Raw genomic sequence first — 22,061 nt, 5'->3', positions numbered from 1 at the left:
ACCAGATGGGTGGAGAAGGCTGCAGAAAATCTGCCTCTCCTTTTGTATACATGCTAACTCCTGTTGCACTTCTCTGCCATCATCTTTGTTCTCACAAGTTAAAAGGTCACATGAAAAATGCATGAATGTGGCTGGAGGATCTCACCACTCGTGCATGAGGAATTGACTGACTATTCAGGGTTTCTACTCGCCTGTTGACAAGGAACGATCTCAATGGGAAAGCTAAGAGAGTTAGTTGGCTTCCAAGGAAATACTTAATTTGATTTTAATAGATTAACTGGAAAGCTACTCAAGCTACTGCGGGTTTCCATTGAATTTTATATCTCACATGGTCTTACCACAGAAGTATCTCCTTAAAGCAAGCTCTTTTTGCCTGATGTAGAGTATAGGTGGTGTTTCTCTACAAAGTGTGTTTGACACTGGATAAAGAATGAAAAAACAGCCCGTATTTTCCTTTATTAAACAAGGGGCTTATCATTCATATTAAATATGAGCTGTGGTCCAAACCAGTGGTTCCCAAAAGGTGTGGCAATATACACTGGTGTGCTTTGAGGCATTTCTAGGTGTGGCTTTGGAATTTGTATAACTATAATGCGATAACTACACAACAAGTAGAGATACTGGAACATGTGTTTGTGTTGATATTTTTAATTCTATCAAGGATTAAAATAATCATTTTAACAATATCATCGTTCTAAAACACATTATCATGAAATATCAAAGTATCAAAAATCTGACAACTTTGAAGAATACACAAATTTCCTCAGAGGTTTTCTGGTTTATTTAACTTGAATATTTTTCATATGTTGAGGAAAAGTTGGGGTAAAAGCGACTGATAACAGATTGTTCTGCTCTGGCAGATTACTTCAATCACCAACTGTGAGAGGGTTTTATAAGGCTGAAATATACATGGCAAAAATATACATTTTAGCATGTATTTGTCTCATTTTCCGGTTCTTATATGGTATAGTGAAGACCACTGGTGTTCCTTGTGGGAAGTCTTGGTATGTGGTATGAATCTGTACAACCATGTTATTTCCACAACCACACAACCACTTAAGAGACTGTGAGATTAGTTAAAGAGGCTGTTTAGCACGCATGTGAGTATGGTGTGCCTTGAGATATTGGCTTGAGGTGGCTTGGACAAAAAGAGTTTGAAAACAGCTGGTCTAAACAATGGCGAGAGTAACAAGAACAATGTATGCTGCCCTGTCTTTTCTCTGTTATGCCACTGACTGAGTTGTCCTTGTGCACACCCTCTGTTTGCTACTCACAAACTGCAGGAAAAGATTAAAGTCCTTTGGCACTGCAATTACTTGCAACTTAATCTATTTATTATTATCATTATTATTAATTCAAGCCCACAATATAGTGAAATATAGTGTCTCAGCTGTAATGCAGCTGCCTGCTACGAGATGGAGCTGCATCTCCGGGTACTGGCTACTGCCATGATGCTCTACTACCCAGATGTAAATCAGCAAATAGATGGCATCTAGTAGCATGGAACAGTTTGAAAATATTTTGAACTTGAAAATGGAGATAAAGTTGTTTTTAGTCCCTGTCAAGTAACACTTGTATATCAAAAAGCAATGAAGAACAAGTTAACGTTAACTTGCAAGGTTGGCTGAAAGCTAGCAATGCTAGCACTGCTTACCAGAGTTCACTTTGGCAGCAATTCAAAATAAGGTCTTCATTTTAGTCTTCAGATCAAGATGCCTTTTAGTTATTGTGACATATTAGTCATGTTTAACCCTTATAGTTTCAGTCATTTTAGTTAACCAAAACAAAACAAAACAAAAAATAGTTTTAGTCAATAAAAAGTTGTTTCAATTTCCTTTTAGTCATATCATTTTAAAATTTAAGATGATTTGATCAGCCAAATTTTGAAATTAATTTAAATGTTAAACATTTATGTTAATGAACTATCAATACATTGATTTATTAAAACTATATTGATAAAAATTCTGACATACTTTAAATGCACAGTGGAGAAAGATCATGGATTTTGAAATTCCAACCGTCCACTTCTAACATTGTTGTCCCATTTTAGTCCATGATGAAAACTAAATTTACTTTTCAAGCTTTTATTAACAAAAGTCTAATTTAAGCTAGTCTTCCACATGGATAAAAGGTTGTTAACTAACATTTTTTGTCATAATTTTAGTCATAAAAATGAACACTACTGCTAACTTTAGCTTTGATGCTCAGTTTTGACTATTTTCAGAATGTTTTTTTACCTTCTTGCTCATCATTTTTTTCTGCATATCACCATAGAAAGAGAGAAGAACAAAATTTTCAACTACATGACTTCACCAAATTTTCTCTTAAAAATAAACTCCAAGACTATAGCACTCAATCACTTACATTATTGTTGTCTTTCAAAAGTGTAAGGGTTGAAAATATTGTTTCTTTTTGTAAAATGTTAAACAAATTCCAATGAATACCTTATTCTTATCAAGTTTCTTTAAGATTTGTTTGATTTTGCAGTGTCCTTATTGTTTTATCCTGAATTCCTAAAATATATTTCTTACTTTTTTTTAAACCTATGACTATATGAATTAAAATGAAATTTATTCAGTTAGTCTCATATTATGTTCCTCTTACCCTCTGAAATAGATTTTGTTTATTATTTGAATAATATCAATATTACCTAGGAAAATTCTTGATGAAATGTCATTGTATTCCTTTTTGACAAAAACACTTGCAGATGGCATCAGCATTTTTACAACAGTTTTGCCATATGCATTTATACAATTGTCTAACTGCAGTAATTATTTTCTTAATCTTTTTTTTAGTGGTCGTGTGAAACCATTGCTTGGCAGATTCAGTGAGCTTGAAGCCCTGCTGTCTGACATGAATATTAAGCCAGGCAGCATTGATGCCGTCCTGTTGGATGCTGGCTGCTCGTCCATGCAGATGGATCAGGCTGAGAGAGGCTTTTCCCTCAGCAAGGATGGACCTTTGGATATGAGAATGGATGGAGACAGGTAATGGATTTAAAATGTACTAATGGTATATAAGGAGGGTCTGTTTGGATGTAATGCAGCTTTATCGAGACACACAGACATTACACTTGTTAGTAATAAGGTTCAGGGAGCTGAATAATCAGAAGTTAGTGGTCAGCCAAAACATGGACTAGACAACCTCTTGTTGTCTTATAATTTCAAATATTCTTTAATAGTAGCAAAAGCCAGGATGTAGGGTGACATCTTTACCTTTAAAATCTCTTTCAGAGACACCAGGTGCATAGATAAGTGTGACACCTTACCACAGTTATCAATTATTAATATTCAACTTTGGTTTCTTATAACCATCAAGGCCATCTTATTGTTGTAAACATGACACCCATCTTTAAGTTAACAGCCGTGAAAGGGGGTAAAAAATTCTGTACTTATATTTTTTTTAGTTTTTATTTGCCAGTGGTTTTATTAACATTGATTTAAAAACAGCCAATTACTTAGTATTTGAGTTTATGTAGGAAAGCCTGAATGTGCAAAAAAGTTCTAAAAACTCTCAGGTTCTCTTCTTATATTTACACTGCTTTCCACATTATTATGCAAATAACATTTTTCTCATATTTTCCTAAATATTACTGCAAATGACAGAGTATTTTTCAAGTCATCAGCCGTTAGAGCATAATTCAAATGTTTTTCAGCAAACTTTATAATGATAACCATTATTGTGTTAAAAATAAAAACCTCAAAATGCACTGTTCCATATTATTATGCAAAACAGAGTTTTAAAAGATTTTAAAGGTTGTAAAGAACTGAAAATGGTCATTCATTAAATTTGCAGAATAAGGAGGTCATTTTTAATGAAATCAAAAGCTATTTCAATCAAAAACAACTTAACGGGCAAAGTTACATACTTTTATAGGCACTGTACGTCCCCTATAAAAGCATCTACTTTTCATGAGAGGACTTGCAAACTTACTGCAAAATGTCCTGCTAATACAAATCTTGGTTTAAATTTTATTATAACAAATGTAATGGTTTCACATCAAAAGCATTTTATTACCTTTATGTTGTGATAGTCCGCAGGTATGTTAGTATGAGATCTCTATAGATACTGTGGTTGTTAGACTCAGAAATAAGCTTTATTTCATAGATATTTTCAATATTGTCACTAAGACGTGCAGTGAAATATAGTGGCTAATTTTCATTTTTCGATCAGCCAGCATTGAAACCACATATTACTGAACGTTGATGAGTAATGCCTCTTAAGTGTGACAGTGGAATCTAAAACCTGATTGCAGACATGTTAAGCAGACTCATGCATGCTCTCCTCATATCAATCATGCCTAAACATCCCACTCCTTCTCTCTTTTTTCCCTGTCACAAGCAATCTAATGCTCTCTAAATGATTTCAGAATTATCCATGAATCACGTCACACTATCAGCAATGCAACCAGCTAAGACAACCATGTTGTATGCTACTGAAAAAGCTGCATTTCTCCTCTCATTCTCTCACAATCGTTCTATTCACCACTGTCAGCCATAAAGGTTTTCAGCTGTATCTCAGAGTTGTCAGGATTCGCCACTGTCAGCAAGGACATGACGTCAAGCAGCTTAATTGGGCTTCTCTTTGTGCGTAGGTACCCCGACATGCCCTGCGCTGCTGACGTTGTGAATACCTTAGATCAACAGGCTCTTGCATCCATCCTCACTGCATACGGGGAAGAAAGACACGCCAAGAAAATAGCTTCAGCCATTGTGGAGGCACGCCGTGTCAACCCCATCACCCGGACGCAGCAGCTGGCCAGCGTGGTGGCAGGTAGCTCAGCACTCTCCTGATAAATTCCCCACAGAATTCTGGAGGGAAAATAAAACATGAGTGGAGTTATTAAGGCTGCCTCCCCGTGGGACTTATGTGTCTCAGAAAATTACGTGGACAGTGACCTCAGTCATCTTCCTCTCTCCTGCCTCTGGTTGGGTGCTCTTTTTTTCCTTTTTTTTTTTTTACACTTTCCTTTTAAGGTAGAGGGAAAAAAATAGATCTTGGGGTACAGGAAAGGACTAATGCCTTGAAAACAAACAGCATCTCACGCACAGTATACCATCTCTCTCTTTATATTACCTTTTATTGCTTTCCTTCTCCCCTCGTTTCTCCTCTCACAAAAATGCGCGTACACCTCAGAGCAAACCCCAAAATATATTCACACACATGAAACCCTCATGCTAAAATCCAGGGTTATTTTGTTTATCTTCCCTGTATGTTGTTTTTTTAGCCTGCAGAATTGAGCTGCTGAATGATTGAGATGTGGTTTCTATACTTGTTGCACAGAGCAGTATGTGCGTCAGTGTCACCCTGGGAGAACAGGTGTGAGTAAGAGCAGCTGTTTAATCTTTTTTGAAAGCAGAGCAAGTCACCACACATGTTTATTTAGAACAATAAGAGATGTCTTGATTCTAAAAAAGCACATGGGGGTTATTATGACAGTTTTGACACTGATACTGAGGGATGGGTTGGGTTGTGGGGTAATGTAGGGACAACGTGTATCAGGACAAAATGTGAGAAACATCTTGTTCTAACATTTTCTTCCTGAAACATGTTGTTCCAGCACGGACACTACTGACTGTATCTAAAGCCTCTCCCCCGATGCCCATCCTATTCCCATTTTCATCATTGATTAGTTTCTGAAATTAGAACCATGGCATTGCTTTTAAATCTGAGAAAAAAAAGGAATAAGAATGTTTTTGTCTCTGTGTTGGAACTGGTCTTAGCAGTCCAAAAAAATCTAATGAATTAAAGATCTAACATCAAAAAAACATTTACATAACATAGGCAGGCACATGTTAAACAGCTGTGGAAGTTACAAAAAACCCACAGGCATTAACAGGTTGTTTTTGTTGCTGTTGTTGTTTTGAGAGGTGCCTGAAGTTAAAATACTTTAGAGCTCAACCTGTAAGTAGATGGAAACTTTTTGTTTAACTCTGAAAGCAGGAATCAATTCAGAGAAAGCACTGGTCTTAGCTCAATTACCGCACTGAATGTGTTGAACCAGCACCCTAATAAATGACTTAATTACCCTTTATTAAATGCTTGTGTGTAGCCAGTAGGAAGGGCGTAGTTATGTAGAATTAGATTCCAGCTGTTTCACCTTAATTTCCACCTAGAGAAACGACTACAGCAGTGAAATGTGTGGTCAGTATATGATATAATGCAGGCCTTTAGTCAAAGAAAAATATTGACTGAAATTACACTCACAAACCAACCAATTGATTAGCTGTTGAGAAAAGAAAAGTGCACTTAATCTCTGGATCAGTATTGCTCAACCAAAGAGCCAAATTGTTGAAAAAAACTTTGCAAGAGCCACAATTCAAACCTTTGAATGTGAATAAAATAATTACCAAAATAAATATAGATATATTAATGATAGCATGCAGAGAGCTTAATTGTACCTTTTCATTTTCATAATTTGTGTTTATCTATGGTGAAGTCGGAAACATATTTGGGTTAAAAGCCAATTTAAACCATTACATTTTATCCCCATAGTAAGATGACTCCATCAGATAATTGTCAAATCTGTAAGCTGATTGTCAACTCTGTAAGATGACTGTCAACTCTGTAAGATGATTTCGACTCTGTAAGATGATTGTCAACTCTGTCAGATCATTGTCAACTCCGTCAGATAATTGGCAACTGTGTCAGATAATTGTCAACTCCGCCAGTTGATTGACAACTCAGTCAGATGATTGTCAACTCTGTCAGATGATTGACAACTCCGTCAGATGATTGTCAACTCTGGTAGTTGATTGACAACTCCGTCAGATGATTGTCAACTCTGTCAGATGATTGTCAACTCCAAAAGATGATTGTCAACTCCAAAAGATGATTGTCAGCTCTTTCAGATGATTGTCAACTCTGTCAGATGATTGTCAGCTCTTTCAGTTGATTGTTTACTTTGTCAGTTGATTGTCAACTCCATAAGATGATTTTCAACTCCATCGGATGATTGTCAACTGTGTGAGATGATTTGCAAATCTGTAAGATGCTTGTCAACTCCATCAGATGATTTTCAACGCCGTCATTTGATTGTCAGCTCTTTCAGATGATTTTCTTCTGTCAGTTAATTGTCAACTCTTTCAAGTGATTGTAAACTATGTCAGATGATTGTCAACTCCGTCAGTTGATTGAAAACTCCATCAGATGATTGTCAACTCTGTCAGATGATTGTCGACTCTGTCAGATGCTTGTCAACTCTTTCAGATGATTGTCAACTCTGTCAGGTGATTGTCAACTCCGTCAGGTGATTGTCAACTCTGTCAGATGATTGTCAACTCTGTTGGATGATTATCAACTCTGTCAGATGATTGTCAACTCTGTTAGATAATTGTCAACTCTGTAAGATGATTGTTAACTCTGTTAGGTGATTTACAACTCTGTCAGATGATTATGAACTCCGTCAGATGATTGTCAACTCCGTCAGATGATTGTCAACTCTGTCAGATGATTGACAACTCCGTCAGATGATTGTCAACTCTGGTAGTTGATTGACAACTCCGTCAGATGATTGTCAACTCTGTTAGATAATTGTCAACTCTGTAAGATGATTGTTAACTCTGTTAGGTGATTTACAACTCTGTCAGATGATTGTCAACTCTGTTAGATGATTGTCAACTCTGTCAGATCTTTGTCAACTCTGTTAGATAATTGTCAACTCTGTCAGATGATTGTTAACTCTGTTAGATATTTGTGAACTCTGTCAGATGATTGTCAACTCCATCAGATGATTGTCAACTCAGTCAGATAATTTTCAACTCTGTTAGATGATTGTCAACTCTGTCAGATGATTGTCAACTCTGTCAGGTCATTGTCAACTCTGTCATGAGTTGTCAACTCTGTAAGATGATTGTCAACTCTGTAAGATCTTGTCAACTCTGTCAGATGATTGTCAACTCTGTCAGATGATTGTCAACTCTGTCAGACGCTTGTCAACTCTGTTTGATGATTGTCAACTCTGTCAGATGATTGTCAACTCTGTTAGATGATTGTGAACTCTGTCAGCTGATTTTAAACTCTGTTAGATGATTGTCAACTCTGTCAGATGATTGTCAACTCTGTTAGATAATTTTCAACTCTGTCAGATGCTTGTCAACTCTGTCAGATGACTGTCAACTCTGTCAGATGATTGTCAACTCCGTAAGATGACTGTCAACTCCGTAGGATGATTGTGAACTCCATCAGATACTTGTCAACTCTGTAAGATGATTGTCAACTCTGTTTGATAATTTTCAACTCTGTCAGATGATAGTCAACTCTGTCAGATGATTGTCAACTCTGTCAGATGATAGTCAATTCTGTCAGATGATTGTCAACTCTGTCAGATGATTGTTACCTCCGTAAGATGATTGTCAACTCTGTCAGATGATTGTTAACTCTGTCAGATGATTGTCAACTCTGTCTGATAATTTTCAACTCTGTCAGATGATAGTCAACTCTGTCAGATGACTGTCAACTCTGTCAGATGAATTTTCAACTCCATAAGATGATTGCCAACTCTGTCAGATGATTGTCAATTGTGTTAGTTGATTGACAGCCTCATCGAATGATTGTCAACTCTGTCAGTTGATTGACAACTCTGTCAGATAATGGTCAACCCCGTAAGATGATTGTCAACTCTGTTAGATGATTGTCGAATTCGTCAGATGCTTGTCAACTCTTTCATATGATTGTCAACTCTGTCAGTTGATAGACAACTCTGTCAGATAATTGTCAACCCCGTAAGATGATTGTCAACTCTGTTAGATGATTGTCGAATTCGTCTGATGCTTGTCAACTCTGTCAGATGCTTGTCAACTCTGTTAGATGCTTGTCAACTCTGTCAGATGATTGTCAACTCTGTTAGATGATTGTCAACTCTGTTAGATGATTGTCAACTCTGTCAGATGATTGTCAACTCTGTCAGATGATTGTCAACTCTGTCAGATGATTGTCAACTCTGTCAGATGATTGTCAACTCTGTTAGATGATTGTCAACTCTGTCAGATGATTGTCAACTCTGTCAGATGATTGTCAACTCTATTAGATGATTGTCAACTCTGTCAGTAATAACTAATTATTATTAAAAGGTTAATATTATGTAGTAGTTTTTAAGATTAAAATAGAAAATTAAGGTCTGAGATGAGATACCTCAGATGAGTAAAAATAAGCTGTGACTGAAAACAAAGTATTTTATCACTTTATGAAGTGTTAATGAATACCAGATTTAGATGACTGAAAACTTTCATTTATTCATTCATCTTGAAATGAAATGAAAATAAAATACATGTAAATGTGTCTGATGGATTTGCTAGAATAAAGATTTTATTGGCAAAAAAGTCATATTAGAGAAAAAGAAAGAAAGAAATTGTTCCAACACACAACTGCTAGTTTAGACCTCAAATTGCAGGCAAACAAAAATAAAAAGTCAGGTTCAGAACCTGATTTAGCCTTTTTGTTAAGAATCAGTGATATTTATCTGGCATCTTTTCTCTTGTACACATCCGTTGAAAATATACAGACAAAAAATAAAGGTTGACAATTGAATTTGACATTTAAAGCCCACTGTATAAGTGTGGGAAACAAATTGATTGGTGTGACTTGCAATGGATAATTTCTGAGGTCAAAATTTCCCTTTTAAGGTTATTAGGGGGATATTTTCCCCAAGTAGGACTTGAAAGAGCCACAAGTTGCAGCAGATACTAGCATTAATATGAGTATTTTAATGACATCATGAAGAAGACATACTTTATTAATCCCCGAAGGGAAATTCACAGTTTACACTCTGTTGTTGAACATATTACACACACATAGGCTGAGTTACATACAAACATGCACAAATGGGATCCCCATGGACATGCACTGATGTTCAAGTGATGTCCTTCCTGCTCTCTTTGAAGCACTGCCGGGAGCTGCTGGGGGTGCAGTGCCTTGCTCCCTTGCTCGAGGGTACTTCGACAGTACTCAGAAAGTGAACTGTAACCTCTCCAGCTACCAGGTCTAAGTCCAGATATGGCCCGACCAGGAGCTACTGCCGCCCCCAAGACACTTCGTAAATGTATATACAGACAAGTGAATAAAACAGGCAGCGGAGTTGTGACAGTGAACAAAGCAGAGACACTCACAGAGACACTTCAGTAGAAACAAAATCCTGCATGCTTGATTGGAGGGTGTCAGCCTTAGTGTCACTTCTAATTTATAATTCATTTTGAAAAAGAATAAAAAGAAAAGAATAGGCACGACAGGTGTCTACTTAATATTTGTTTAAATGTCTATTGCACTTAGTTGCAGACCTCACAAATATATCTTGATAGGCCTTCACCATATTTAATGCTACAGAGATTTATTTCCCTCTATATAGTGTATAAGGGGATTTTTACACAGGACTGAACACCTCAACTGTGCTGACTTTTAGGTCAGAGATGCACTTGGTGTTAAGTACACGTATACATTATGGCAGTCTGTACCTGTACCATGCTAACGAGCTTATTCACACTGGTCAAACATACTGGACTTAGGGCCCAAACGCGCCCAGGCATGGTACAGAGTGCCTAGTGTGAGTGCGCCCCATGACTGCCACATGTCCCCTGCATCCATTTGGAGCATCAGCTGTGCACATTCTCAAAAATTAACCTGATGCAGATGAGAGATGCATATATGAACTGTAGGAGTGTAGAGACAGAGAGGATGTGACAGTCAACATAGCAGCAGGAACAACAGTGACAGAAACAGAAAAATGATAAACCAGAACTACAGTCATCCACATCTGTACAATATGTCATCGTCACTACAGAGACAATCATGCCCATCAAACTAGTAGGCAGCATATAAATTTCTTCTACATTGATCTTTAAATCTGTATGAAAATAACATGAATGTATGAGTTCAATAAGTGACTCCTTAACTAGTGACTCTTAGCTGAGTGTCTGGAGCTGCATTTGTATTTTTGTAGTTTTTCATCAAATACATAAGTGATACGTAGGCTATATTTTGACGTCATAATGAAGATTATGCACATTAGAAATTTGCTGGGATGCTCTATTTGTAGAAGCTGCTGTAGCATTGTCATCTACAAATGCAGTCATCTAAAAGTCACGATGATAAATTATCAATTGATTTGATTTATTTGAGGTTGATTTGATGCAAACTGTTGCCATCTGATGAAAATAGTGGCAAAATTTATCATTTTTGTTTGTTTTTCATTCATTATTCACCATTATCAGCGCAAACATGCACATTTATCATTTCTGGAAAGAGGGCTCAAGGGTAGAAGTAACAAAAAGTGATTAAGGTGATGTGAATTAGTGTGATTTGGCTTATAAAGCATAAAAAGATGCACCTGAATTAATACATTAAGGGATAAAAATATTTATGAAGTAAAAAATAAAAGTGATAATCCAGTAATTTAATGATTAATAATTTTTTTTACTTCTGCCTTGAAAAAACTTCACTTTTCCACTCAACTCTTGACTTTAATGGCTAAACGTTAACAGCAGCAGGAGGAGCAAAGTGAAGTAGTTTTTGATCTGTTACAACTTCCAACTGATGATTCATGTTTATAATGTTAGTTTTAGCTCCAGAATTAACATTGTAGTAGCCTCATCAAGCGTCACCATATTTTTAGTTTAAATCCCACACATCAAGTAGTAGTTGTATTGAGCCTAAGCTCTCATGGGCCATCTAGGAGCAACTATATTTACAAGAAAAGTCATGATGCAGCTGAACTTAAATGTTAAGGCACGTTTAGACCGAGAACAGTAACAGGCCTCAGTGACAAAAAGCCAGAAAATCCAATATTAAAGAGCTATCATGTTTGCTCTGCTGCACCATTCAGTTTGATTAGAACCAAAAAAATTTGTGCTTTGCAGGCACAAAAACAGCTATTAATGTACAAGTTTACTGAATACTTCCTAAGTTCTTGAATAGTCAACAACAAAACCTGTGAGCACACAAGCTTGCTTGCCTTGTTGGCTGGCTAGCATTATAGTATTCCTATATTAACAATACTGAGCTAGTTTGCTCACCAGACACAGAGCTGTTACTATGCAAGGTCTCTCATTTAGCAGGGCTTCTGCATGGGGCTGCATTAGAGTGAGGAAGCAAAGTTATAATTGTGGTGGTGTTACTTTGTTCACAGCAATCAAACTGTTTCTGACGACAATCGAAAAAAAATTAACTTGAGCAAATGCATGATCAAATTTCTTGCAGGACGTTAACCAAAGTTGTGCTCATAATCAGTTCATTCAGCTCTTTTGGTCGATAATAGCAAACTCTTTAACCCAGCTATTTCTAACCCAAATTGTTGCCTTGCTGCAAACTAAGGTTGACATTACTTTTGAAGCTTCAGTACTTTTAAATGCCATGTATTTTAATATGATAGTCTATGTAACTATTACGATTAATAATTGAAAGAAAAGCTTTATAAAAGCTTTGTATCTTCAATCATATTTTCAACTAAGATGCAAGAGGAAAGCATAATTTTAAGTGCACATATTCATCTGCAATATTTACTTTATCCAGACAGTGTTCAGGCATTTATTTGCAACTTTTGTGATTCAAATCTTGAAATTACCCAATAATACGTGTCTAGGACTTGAATTTTTGTAGTTGCCGTGGTACCAAAACAGGTATCATATAGCTTGACTTTTACTGGGATCAAATCGAAGTCTAAAAATCCGGTATCTTAGCAACCCAACTACAAACATCATATATAGCGACTCAAGATGAGACTTTAAAAGATAGAGCAGAGTGAGAGTGTTGGGAAGTTGCTGCTGTATTTTGTGCAATGTAATACATTCACAATCATACTGTTCCTCCTTAACTATCTAATTCCCTCATCTATGTACACATCTTAATCTCTTCTTCTCTCCACGGATCTGTCTGTAGTACATTTGAAAGGTGAATTAGAGGGAGAGTACATGGCTCAGTGAGACCAGACCAGGGCTGGTCCTCACTGTGCAGGCATTGTATTGATTGCAGTGTGAGTCACACCTCGGGCTGTTTAGTGCAGGAGGAGAGAAATGCCACATCACTCACTTCTCTATTTATTGCAGTTTCTCTGTAAGTCTGTTTAAGTATCTAACTGTTCCTTAGCCTTTCGTGTCGTGGTTATGATTTGATCAATCTTGGCTCTGGAAACTCTTTATATATTTTTATATAAAGCTAATTTTCCATGACAACAATATGCAGGAAATTCTTAATAAAGTTGCATTTAGGGTATTGGGACTTGCCCTTTTAGATCAAGTGAATTCACCTATTTGTGCCTTAATTCTGATGCTGTTTGCACACTGTATGGTTTTCTTTATTAATCCTGACCACACATCTGTTAGTGCAGTTTTCCTAGCATCTGAACCATTTTCTCTGTCTTATTTTCTGCCTTTACATGGTCTGGCATCAGGACCTATCAGTAACTCTGTCATGATAAATTGTACCTCAAATTTCTTACATTTTTTAAATTGTAACCATATGTTTTAAATTATAAAATAGGTCAGTTTGAACTCCAGATGGATTTTAAGATGTAACCCAACAAAGAAGTGGACACATTACATTTAAAATAAAAGAACACCACAAATCCTGGAAAAACGATGTATTCAGGATTTATGAAAGCATATATTTTATTTTACTCTGTTTTCCCTCCATAACAAGTACATTTCCATTGTTTTTTCTTTTTTTAAATTATTTTTTCATCTTTTCTTGGGAAAACAAAACAGTTTTTCTATGATTTTTTCTCAATTTCCTGAAATGTCTAGGAAACAACCAAAATTGACATATCATCGCATTCTGCAGGTGACTTTATTTCATGTGTCCTATTAACCTCATGTTAAATATGAACCTCTCCTGTAACTTTTAACAGCTTTTATGCAGTTTATGCTGTGAATATCATTCAGCACTGTATTCATTGTGGATGGTTAAGCACACATTGAGCAACACATTTCATATCGTAAATTGTGTTATGTGTGAAATGTACAACTAAATCATACTGATATTAGATCAGCATTTATAAAAGGAAGAGAAGGGCTGTGCGTATGAAAAGAGCAGCGGTGTGCACACGCACATTTGGACACTAGAGTTTAAATAAATAAGTTCCGTAAAATAAAGCTATTTTTAAACGTATGCTGAAATTAACTGAGAGCGAAGTACTATTTATAACCTAGATGTGTCAAAACTTTGCTAAAAATGTCCTGCGAAGCCTCTATTATTTTTTGACTAGATAAAGGAGGTGGACTGTAAAAAAACAAAACAAAACATATACCAACCTAAATTATGATCTGTGGACCTCTGTGTGTGCTGAAATATGGTAGGTAATTTGCCCTGAAATTTTTACACTGCAAATTACAAACATGGTCGATTCACACAGGATTAAAAACACAGACGTCCTGTTAGATTATTACAAATAACCAGAGGTTCCCAAGTATTACTAGTCCTCTGTGAATAGGGCATTAGATTATATAATGAAAGAAGTTAAACGAAGAGTATGCTTGTCCACAGAGCAAAACTATGAAAATAAAAGTCTTTGTCCTTTTCCTTTAAGAGAAACTTTGTGTTATGGACTTAGTAAGATTTAACTTCATCTTAGTCTTCAGTGACTGATATTATAAGGAGCATTTGGCTGAGTCTACTTCCGTATTTTGGTGACACATCAGCCATATCATCACCGTCTCCACCCTCCATCTGCCCTGCTCTGAGCCTCTGATGGGCCTGTCACTCAGTGCAGCAGCATGTGTTTTTTCAGTGGTTCATGTTCTTCTTTTTAAATACTTTGTTAGTGTTGTCTTCACAGGTCAGTTCAGCTCTTTCTGTTTGCTTTAACTCACATGAATCACCATCAATAACATATAAAAGACATTGGATTTTAAAAAATCTATTTATAAGTTTTATTATCATTCTCATTTTTATTACTGAAGAGGCCTCTTTGTTCTCGTGACCCATGGTGATCTGAGGCATTTGAGCTCCTTTTGTGTTATTAACACTCTGCTCACACCTGTGGGCTGTGCAGGTCATACATGAGTCACTGGTGGCATCAGAGTCCTCAGAGTCACACGACTCAAGGTATGCTTTGGCGGTGTGGTAGCTGATAAGTGGTGACTCAGATGGACACAGATGGCCTCTGTCATTCCTCCTCCAAGTGATCTCAGATGTATATATCACCACCCAAAGAAGTTCCTCTGGTCCTTTGGGTGTCTGTATACAATAAGGTCTTCTGGAGAGTTGACCCTTTCAAATTTTGACCCTTTTCATAAAAAGTTGTGTGTACTGTATGCTAATATTATTGGCTGTTAAGTTGGTATAATAGTTAAAATGAGGCACTTTAGGGGATAATAACATTTTCCTTGACTACCAGATAATATGAAGAGTTAAATCCCAATATATTAAAAACCAACCTATCTAACAAAAAATTAAGCTTCACAACTGCCACTGCTTCTAAATTAGACTGAACCATGCAAATATGAGGTCTGCAAGTGTTTAAGTTGCTTTGTAAAGACCTTTTGCATGTGATACCACACAATCTTTCCCCCTGCCTGGATGGCGTGAGGAATGTGTTATTCACTGGATGGTAGTGCTAAATAAACACTCTTGGCCACAGATACTCCGCTGTAATTTTTATGTACATGGAAAGTTGAAAAAGCTTGAAATGTCAGTATGAGATGTCTGCAAATCATTTTAGTTGTTTAATTGTTACCAAAGGTGTGCCTCAGGGGTCAATCCTGGGGCCACTCCTGTTCATTCATAAAACAGCCTTTACTGTACCAGCATTTTACTTACTCTTTAAGGCTGACGGCTGCAAATGCCAATATTGAAGTTTGAAATGTGATTGTTTATTGATATTATAAACATAAAGACTACTTGTAAATGCCTCCTTGTGTCATCTGATAAGCATATTTTGACATTTTAATGACATGCTAAACAAAGAGGTATTGATGAGGAGTACTTAGCTACATGCTACAAGTTTCTCTGTCTGTGAGAGCCCTAGAGTTGACTCACTGCCATTTGCGTGAAGTAAGCTTACCTTTGTTAAACTTTTGTTGCTTCTATGGCCCCCAAGACTCCTCAAACATAATCAAAAACTAAAATGAATAGTGGCCCAGTGTCAACACTGGCAGCTCCACCATCCACTGTAGTGAGTGGCATCATATATCATCTCTGTCATTTCCTCTCTGGGGTCAGTTCAGTTTTGTACGACACAGCAAGCACTTGCTTGGAATTCCATTATCAACAGTTGGACCCAAATAACCAACCTGTACCATCCTACTTTTTTGGCACCCTTCTGTAGGGGTACCTATCCGTCCCAAGAGTGGAGCTACACACACAACAATAGAGGGTTTGCACTGATGTCACTTTGAGCATGCATCATGATTGCTGTCTTACTCCATGAGGAGGGGGTGAAAACAGGAGAAAAAAAGACTCATGTCTGCTTAAATTAGGGATATTTGGATTTGACAGAGATCCATTGTGTTCCGTTGTGTTTCCTGGACTGTGGACATTGATGTGGACATTGATATGTGGCCACAAATCGGGTTTTCTGACATTTATATGAACCTGATTTCATGTATAATGAGATGTTGATTATCTTAATGGAGGTAGCTGGGGTGGAGGAGGGTTACAGTGTCCACACTGAACTGACAGGCTGACTGTGAAAGCGAGGATGACAGATTTAAAATATGACAGGTGCATGATGATTGGTCAAATGAGGTGGAAGGAGGTGGCAGTCAGATAAGCGTAAGACACCCATAATCAGCTGATCACCAGAGTGGAAGAAGAGAGATATTAAAGAGTGGTGACTGATGAATGAGTAGAAACAGTCTTCCTGCTTGAACTTCCACTGAGCTCAATTAAATTGTCCACTTTTTTTTTATGAGACTGAGACACTTTGAATATTTTTGTGATGTTCTTTGTGACTTTTTGTTTTCAGATTTCTTAGTATTTGATCATTTGTCCTCTGGTTCTGCAAAAAAATCTTTTAAGATCCACTCACAGATATATTTTTTATTTTTGGTCTCTAGGAGGGTTTCCTGCTGCTGCTGTCTACGCACGTAAAGACCGACTCCACCGACCAGCACATGTGGCCACTAAGACGTTCCAGGCTCTGCGTATCTTTGTGAATGATGAGCTGAACGAACTTCACGCAGGCCTCCTTGCAGCTCAGACAGCACTGAGACCTGGAGGACGTCTCTGCGTGATTACCTTTCATTCTCTGGAGGACAGACTGGTCAAACGTTTCCTCCAAGGAGAGGACTTGTCTAATCTTGACCAGTATCACTTTAGCCCTAGAAAGCAGAGCAAGAGAAAGTTGTTGGATGAAAAAATGGATGTTGGAAGTGTTCACTGGGTTCCTCTGCGCAGAAAAGTGATCAAGCCTGAAAAAGAGGATGTCAGCGACAATCCACGAGGACGCTCTGCTAAACTTAGGGCTGCTGTCAGGCATTGAAAGAATGGATTATTTACCTTTGAATGTTGTCTTTCTTTTAACTCTTAAGTTATGTAAAGGTGTAAGCTTATGTTATATAAATAAACTCATACTCTGATATCGGTTTCTGCTTTTTTTTGTCATCCTCATATGTATGTCTCATTCAGGCATTTCCTTCAAACATAGACTGTCTGTAAGAAGTCAAGGTAGAGTCTTTGTTTCAGTAAAACCTGCAGGTTTAAGGCTACACAGACAACTGGTTTGAACCTTTACAGCAGAAAGCCTGAGTAAAAGCTCCACATAGACCTACAGAGACACTCTACAAATTGTGTAGCTCACTTCTGTTGTTGTTGTTACAGACATCAAACTTTTGTTTGCAGGTTTATGTGGTTGCTGCACTGCATGTTTATTACACTGACAACCTAGCAGGGAAATGCCAGGGTTAATTATCCAGCAAGCAACAAGAACCATCAATGGATCAGAAAAGCCATTGAGATTCAGATAACAGGCCCATTGCACTATGACCAGGGACAAGGGGGCTTACATGCTGCCCCACACCTGGGATGCTGTTCCCAAGATGCTGCCAGACAACAAGGGATGTGGTCATCCTGTCAATCAAGACAGGACAACTTAACCTTCATAAGACCAGCTTCACAACTCATCTGAGGAAGACTGCAGAAACTTAGTTAGAACATGTAAAGATAACACAAAACTACACTTGTCTGTCAATAAGAAAACACGGAGAAAAAAAATATAAGTCAAAGTGGAAGCATTTAGGAACAACAGCAACTAAGCCATGAAACAGAAGACCACATAAAATAATAAAGTGGGGTCAACAACTGCTGAGGTATAAAAGTCACTAGTCTCTGCTGATTCCATTGTTGAACTGTTCCAGACTCCAGCCTCACATCACCAAGTCCGATGGCAAGCGTCAGATGTGTAAAGCGCATCGACACTGGATTGTTGAGCAGTGGAAACGTGCTGTGGAGTGATAAATTATGCTTCTCTGTTTGGCAGTCAAATGGGTGAGTCTGGGTTTGGCGGATGCCAGGAGAACGTTACCTGCCTGACTGCATTGTGCCAACTATGAAGTTTGATGGAGGGATAATGTTACAAGGCTGTTTTTCAGAGTTTGGGCTATGCCCCCTAACTGCAGTGAAGGAAAATCTTAATGCTTCTGCAAACCAAGACATTTTGGACAAGGCTATGCTTCCAACTTTGTGGCAACAGTTTTGGGAAGGCACTTTTTCTATTCCAACATGACTGAGCCCCAGTGCACAAAGCAAGGACTATTAAGACATGGTTTGATGAGTTCTGGTTGTGGAAGAACTGGTGTTAATTTCGTTGACTAAAACTGTGACTAAAAATGTTCTTCGTCTACCTTTTTCCATGGGAAAGACTAGACGAAGACTAGCCAAAACCAGATTTATGATGACTAAAACTGACAAAAAGTTAGTTTGGTTTTTGCCAAGATGACTTAAACAGGACTAAAATGTAGTTTAGTTTCATCACACATTCAAAATCCATTACATTTCTCCACTGTAGCTAAATCGGTCTAAATACAAATGCATCTGTAGCTATTCTGCCTCTCAGCTGTAGAAAGCAGGGACCACCTAGGTTTGGCAGGGTGCATAGAACACACTACAATGATTTGATACCACATTTAGGCAAGAGAATAAATGCTCGGGCTAAAAGTAAAGGCTTAAATGTGAGGACTTTTTATGGACTAAAACAAGTGTAAAATGATTTTGAGTTTTCGTCAACTAAAACTATAAAGGGTGAAATGAACTAAAATGTGACTAAAATTAAAAAGGCATTTAATCTAAAGACTAAGACTGAGACTAAAATTAAAACTAGCAGTCACAAGTAGTCACTGACCTCAACCCCATCAAGCACCTGTGGGATGAACGGCGAGCCAGGCCTGCTCGTCCAACATGCTCTACAGAATGAATGGGCACTAATTCCCACAAAAACACAAAAGCCTTCCAAGAAGAGTGGCTGTTATGGCTGCAAAAGGGAACCAACTTCATATTAAAATACACGCATTTGAATACAATGTCATTACAGTCCCTGTTGCTGTAACGGTCAGGTGGCTGAAAACTTTTGCCCATATAGTCTATCGGAGGCATCAGTTTTACCTCAAATATGCATGACAACATAACACTTGGCATTGGCAGAGTATGTGCATAGAAACAGGACTTAGCTAGATTGGGTAATAAAAAAATGCCATAATTGTTGAGTATTTTGCACTGAAATGTCTTTGAAATCAGTAAGAGCCTCAAGTTTGCACACAAAGTTAGATGTTTCTTTGTGTTGGTGTTGCATAGTGCTGTTGTGGTGGTGGGGGGGTTTAAATCTCCGATGATGTAACAGTGAAAAACAACAAAGAACACCTTTTCCCATTGACGTCTCTTATTTCCCCCTTTAATTCCCTCAATGGGAAGCTCAAGTCAAACCTGTACTGTACCATGTGAATCAGTAATGCCACTAAATACTGAATGACGCAGGTGTCAGAAGTGGTGCTGAATGAGCATGCTGCTTGTTCTTGAGCATTCTCTCACCTTCGACTGGAGGCAGATGAGGTGTTTTGATCTTTACTATTTGACTTAGACTAATTGTAATAGCTCCATTAAGATTATTAACACTTTTTTTCCTCTGTCTTAGTTTAGTGCACTCTAAATATACCCTCCTTGTTACCTTGGAAACTAAATGGCGCATGTAACATTTAACTGTGTCTAAAATTATGTGCTGTTTTAATCTAATGTGAACTGATGCCATATCCAGAGTTTAAATGTCCCTCCCTTTTGACATCAGTGGATGTAAGTTAATGAAAATCACTATCTCTGTTGAGCAAGTATGTCACGGCATTTAATCACTGGGGATTCTTAGTTTCTATTTTACTGCCACATGATCTTTTCTGAATCACAGTTTAACCATGCGTCAGAGGTGATCATGTTACTCATGACTACATTCTACACTGATGCATAACAGCTCGTATATAAATATAAGATATGAGGAAATGAGGCATAAAGAAAGTTAACATTTTGTGTATTAAATGGCATTTTTCAGATTCTTGCCTTTTTAAGTCTTATCACTATAACAGAGAACAGGATGTCTTCATGAAAACATGAGTTGTTAGGAAATCTGTCTTTTGTTGCATATGAGTAACAGAAACAAACAAACAAAGGATTTATTTTATTTTTTTTAATTTGGAAGGCCGTTTAGAGCCTATATATATCAACAATCTTAAAATTTTAGAATATCACAAAACATCAGTAAAAAAGAAAAAAAAAGATTTAAAATACAGAAATGTTGCCCTGAGAAATTATGCTCATTTATGCGTTCAGTACTTGGCTGGGGCTCCTTTTGCACAAATTACTGCATCTATGCAACACAGCATGGAGCCAATCAGTCCGTGGCACTGCTGGGGTGTTATGAAGCCCAGTTTGCTCTGATAGCAGCTTTTTCATCTGTATTGTTGAGACTAGTGTCTCTTATCTTCTTGTTGACATTTTCCCAGAGATTCTCTATGGCAGGGGTGTCAAACTCAAGGCCCAGGGACCAAATCCAGCTCATGGGACAGTTATGCCCAGCCCGCAAGATCATACTATATTTTTATCACTACTGGCCCAAACATAATGAGGTCTGCAGATTTCCTCCAGTATAAAAATGTAAATTTAACCATGATGATTTAAAATCTCCTTGTTTATTGCATAACAATCTGAGAAAGAAAAGATAAAAATAATTAGACTAAAAGTCAGTAATGTGGGAAAAGAGATTAATTTGTGTTTTAATTTCATATTTTCAAATTTTCATCTCACAATTATGACTTAAACTTGTGATTTAGACATTTTAGTTCACCTTTTAGGTTCACAATTTTACATTTTTATTTAAATTTTGACGTTTTTAACTCACTATTTTGAATTTCAGCTCATGTTTTGACCTTTTCAGCTCCTTACTTTGACTTTTAATCCCACATCTTGACTTTTGAGACTCACAATTTAAGTTTTTAACTCATATTTTGACCATTTAGAATCATGATTTCAAATTAAATATCATATTTTGACCTTCAAAACATTATTGTGACTTTGTATTTCATATATTTGCCTTTTTAAAACATTATTTTGACATTCAGTTGGGTTTTTGAACTTTTGAACTAACAAGTGTGACACTTTATCTCAGATTATGAGCCTTTGAAAATGTTTCACTTTGACTTTTTTAAATCTCAAATTCAATTTATTTTCACATTTTTTATTACTGGTGAAAATGAGGTTGAGAGTTCATGGTTAAACGTTGACCCTCAGCTTAGACCTAAACTCAGAATCCCGCCCCTGCTGTGCTGAGTTTGACACCGCTGCTCTTTTGGGTTCAGGTCAGACCAGCTGGCTGGCCCATCAAGTGCAGCAACACCATGGTCAGCAAACCAGGTTCTGGTAGTTTTGGCTTCACTGTGGACAGATGCAAAGTCCTGCTGGAAAAGGAAATCAATATATCCATAAAGCTTCTCATCAGACGGAAGCATGAAGTGCTCTATTTTCTCCTGGTGCTTTCGGGCGCAGCAGAGTCGTGACGCAAGCAAGCAGCAACAAGAGACCAGTGCAATTATGGCGGAAGAAATTAGCGTGGATGCTGCTAAAGCACCAGCTTGATGACATGTCTTCGTTAAAAAAAGAAC

General features: G+C 37.3%; 1 protein-coding gene across 2 annotated transcripts in view; it reads left to right on the top strand.

The window, feature by feature from the left end:
- The window catches only part of mettl15 (methyltransferase like 15), an 89,949-nt gene extending 72,445 nt beyond the window's left edge, over nucleotides 1-17,504 (top strand). For both annotated transcript variants that reach the window (XM_041788819.1, XM_041788810.1), the window contains exons 4-6: nucleotides 2,796-2,987; nucleotides 4,595-4,773; nucleotides 16,983-17,504. In XM_041788819.1, coding sequence (XP_041644753.1) covers nucleotides 2,796-2,987; nucleotides 4,595-4,773; nucleotides 16,983-17,407 — 796 coding nt within the window. In that variant the 3' untranslated portion in view covers nucleotides 17,408-17,504. The remainder of the gene's footprint in view (nucleotides 1-2,795; nucleotides 2,988-4,594; nucleotides 4,774-16,982) is intronic.
- Nucleotides 17,505-22,061: the final 4,557 nt, after the last annotated feature.

Source organism: Cheilinus undulatus, linkage group 1, assembly GCF_018320785.1.
Source record: "Cheilinus undulatus linkage group 1, ASM1832078v1, whole genome shotgun sequence".
In the NCBI taxonomy this organism is placed as follows: Eukaryota; Metazoa; Chordata; class Actinopteri; order Labriformes; family Labridae; genus Cheilinus; species Cheilinus undulatus.
This window is presented reverse-complemented; position numbering and strand designations above follow the sequence as displayed.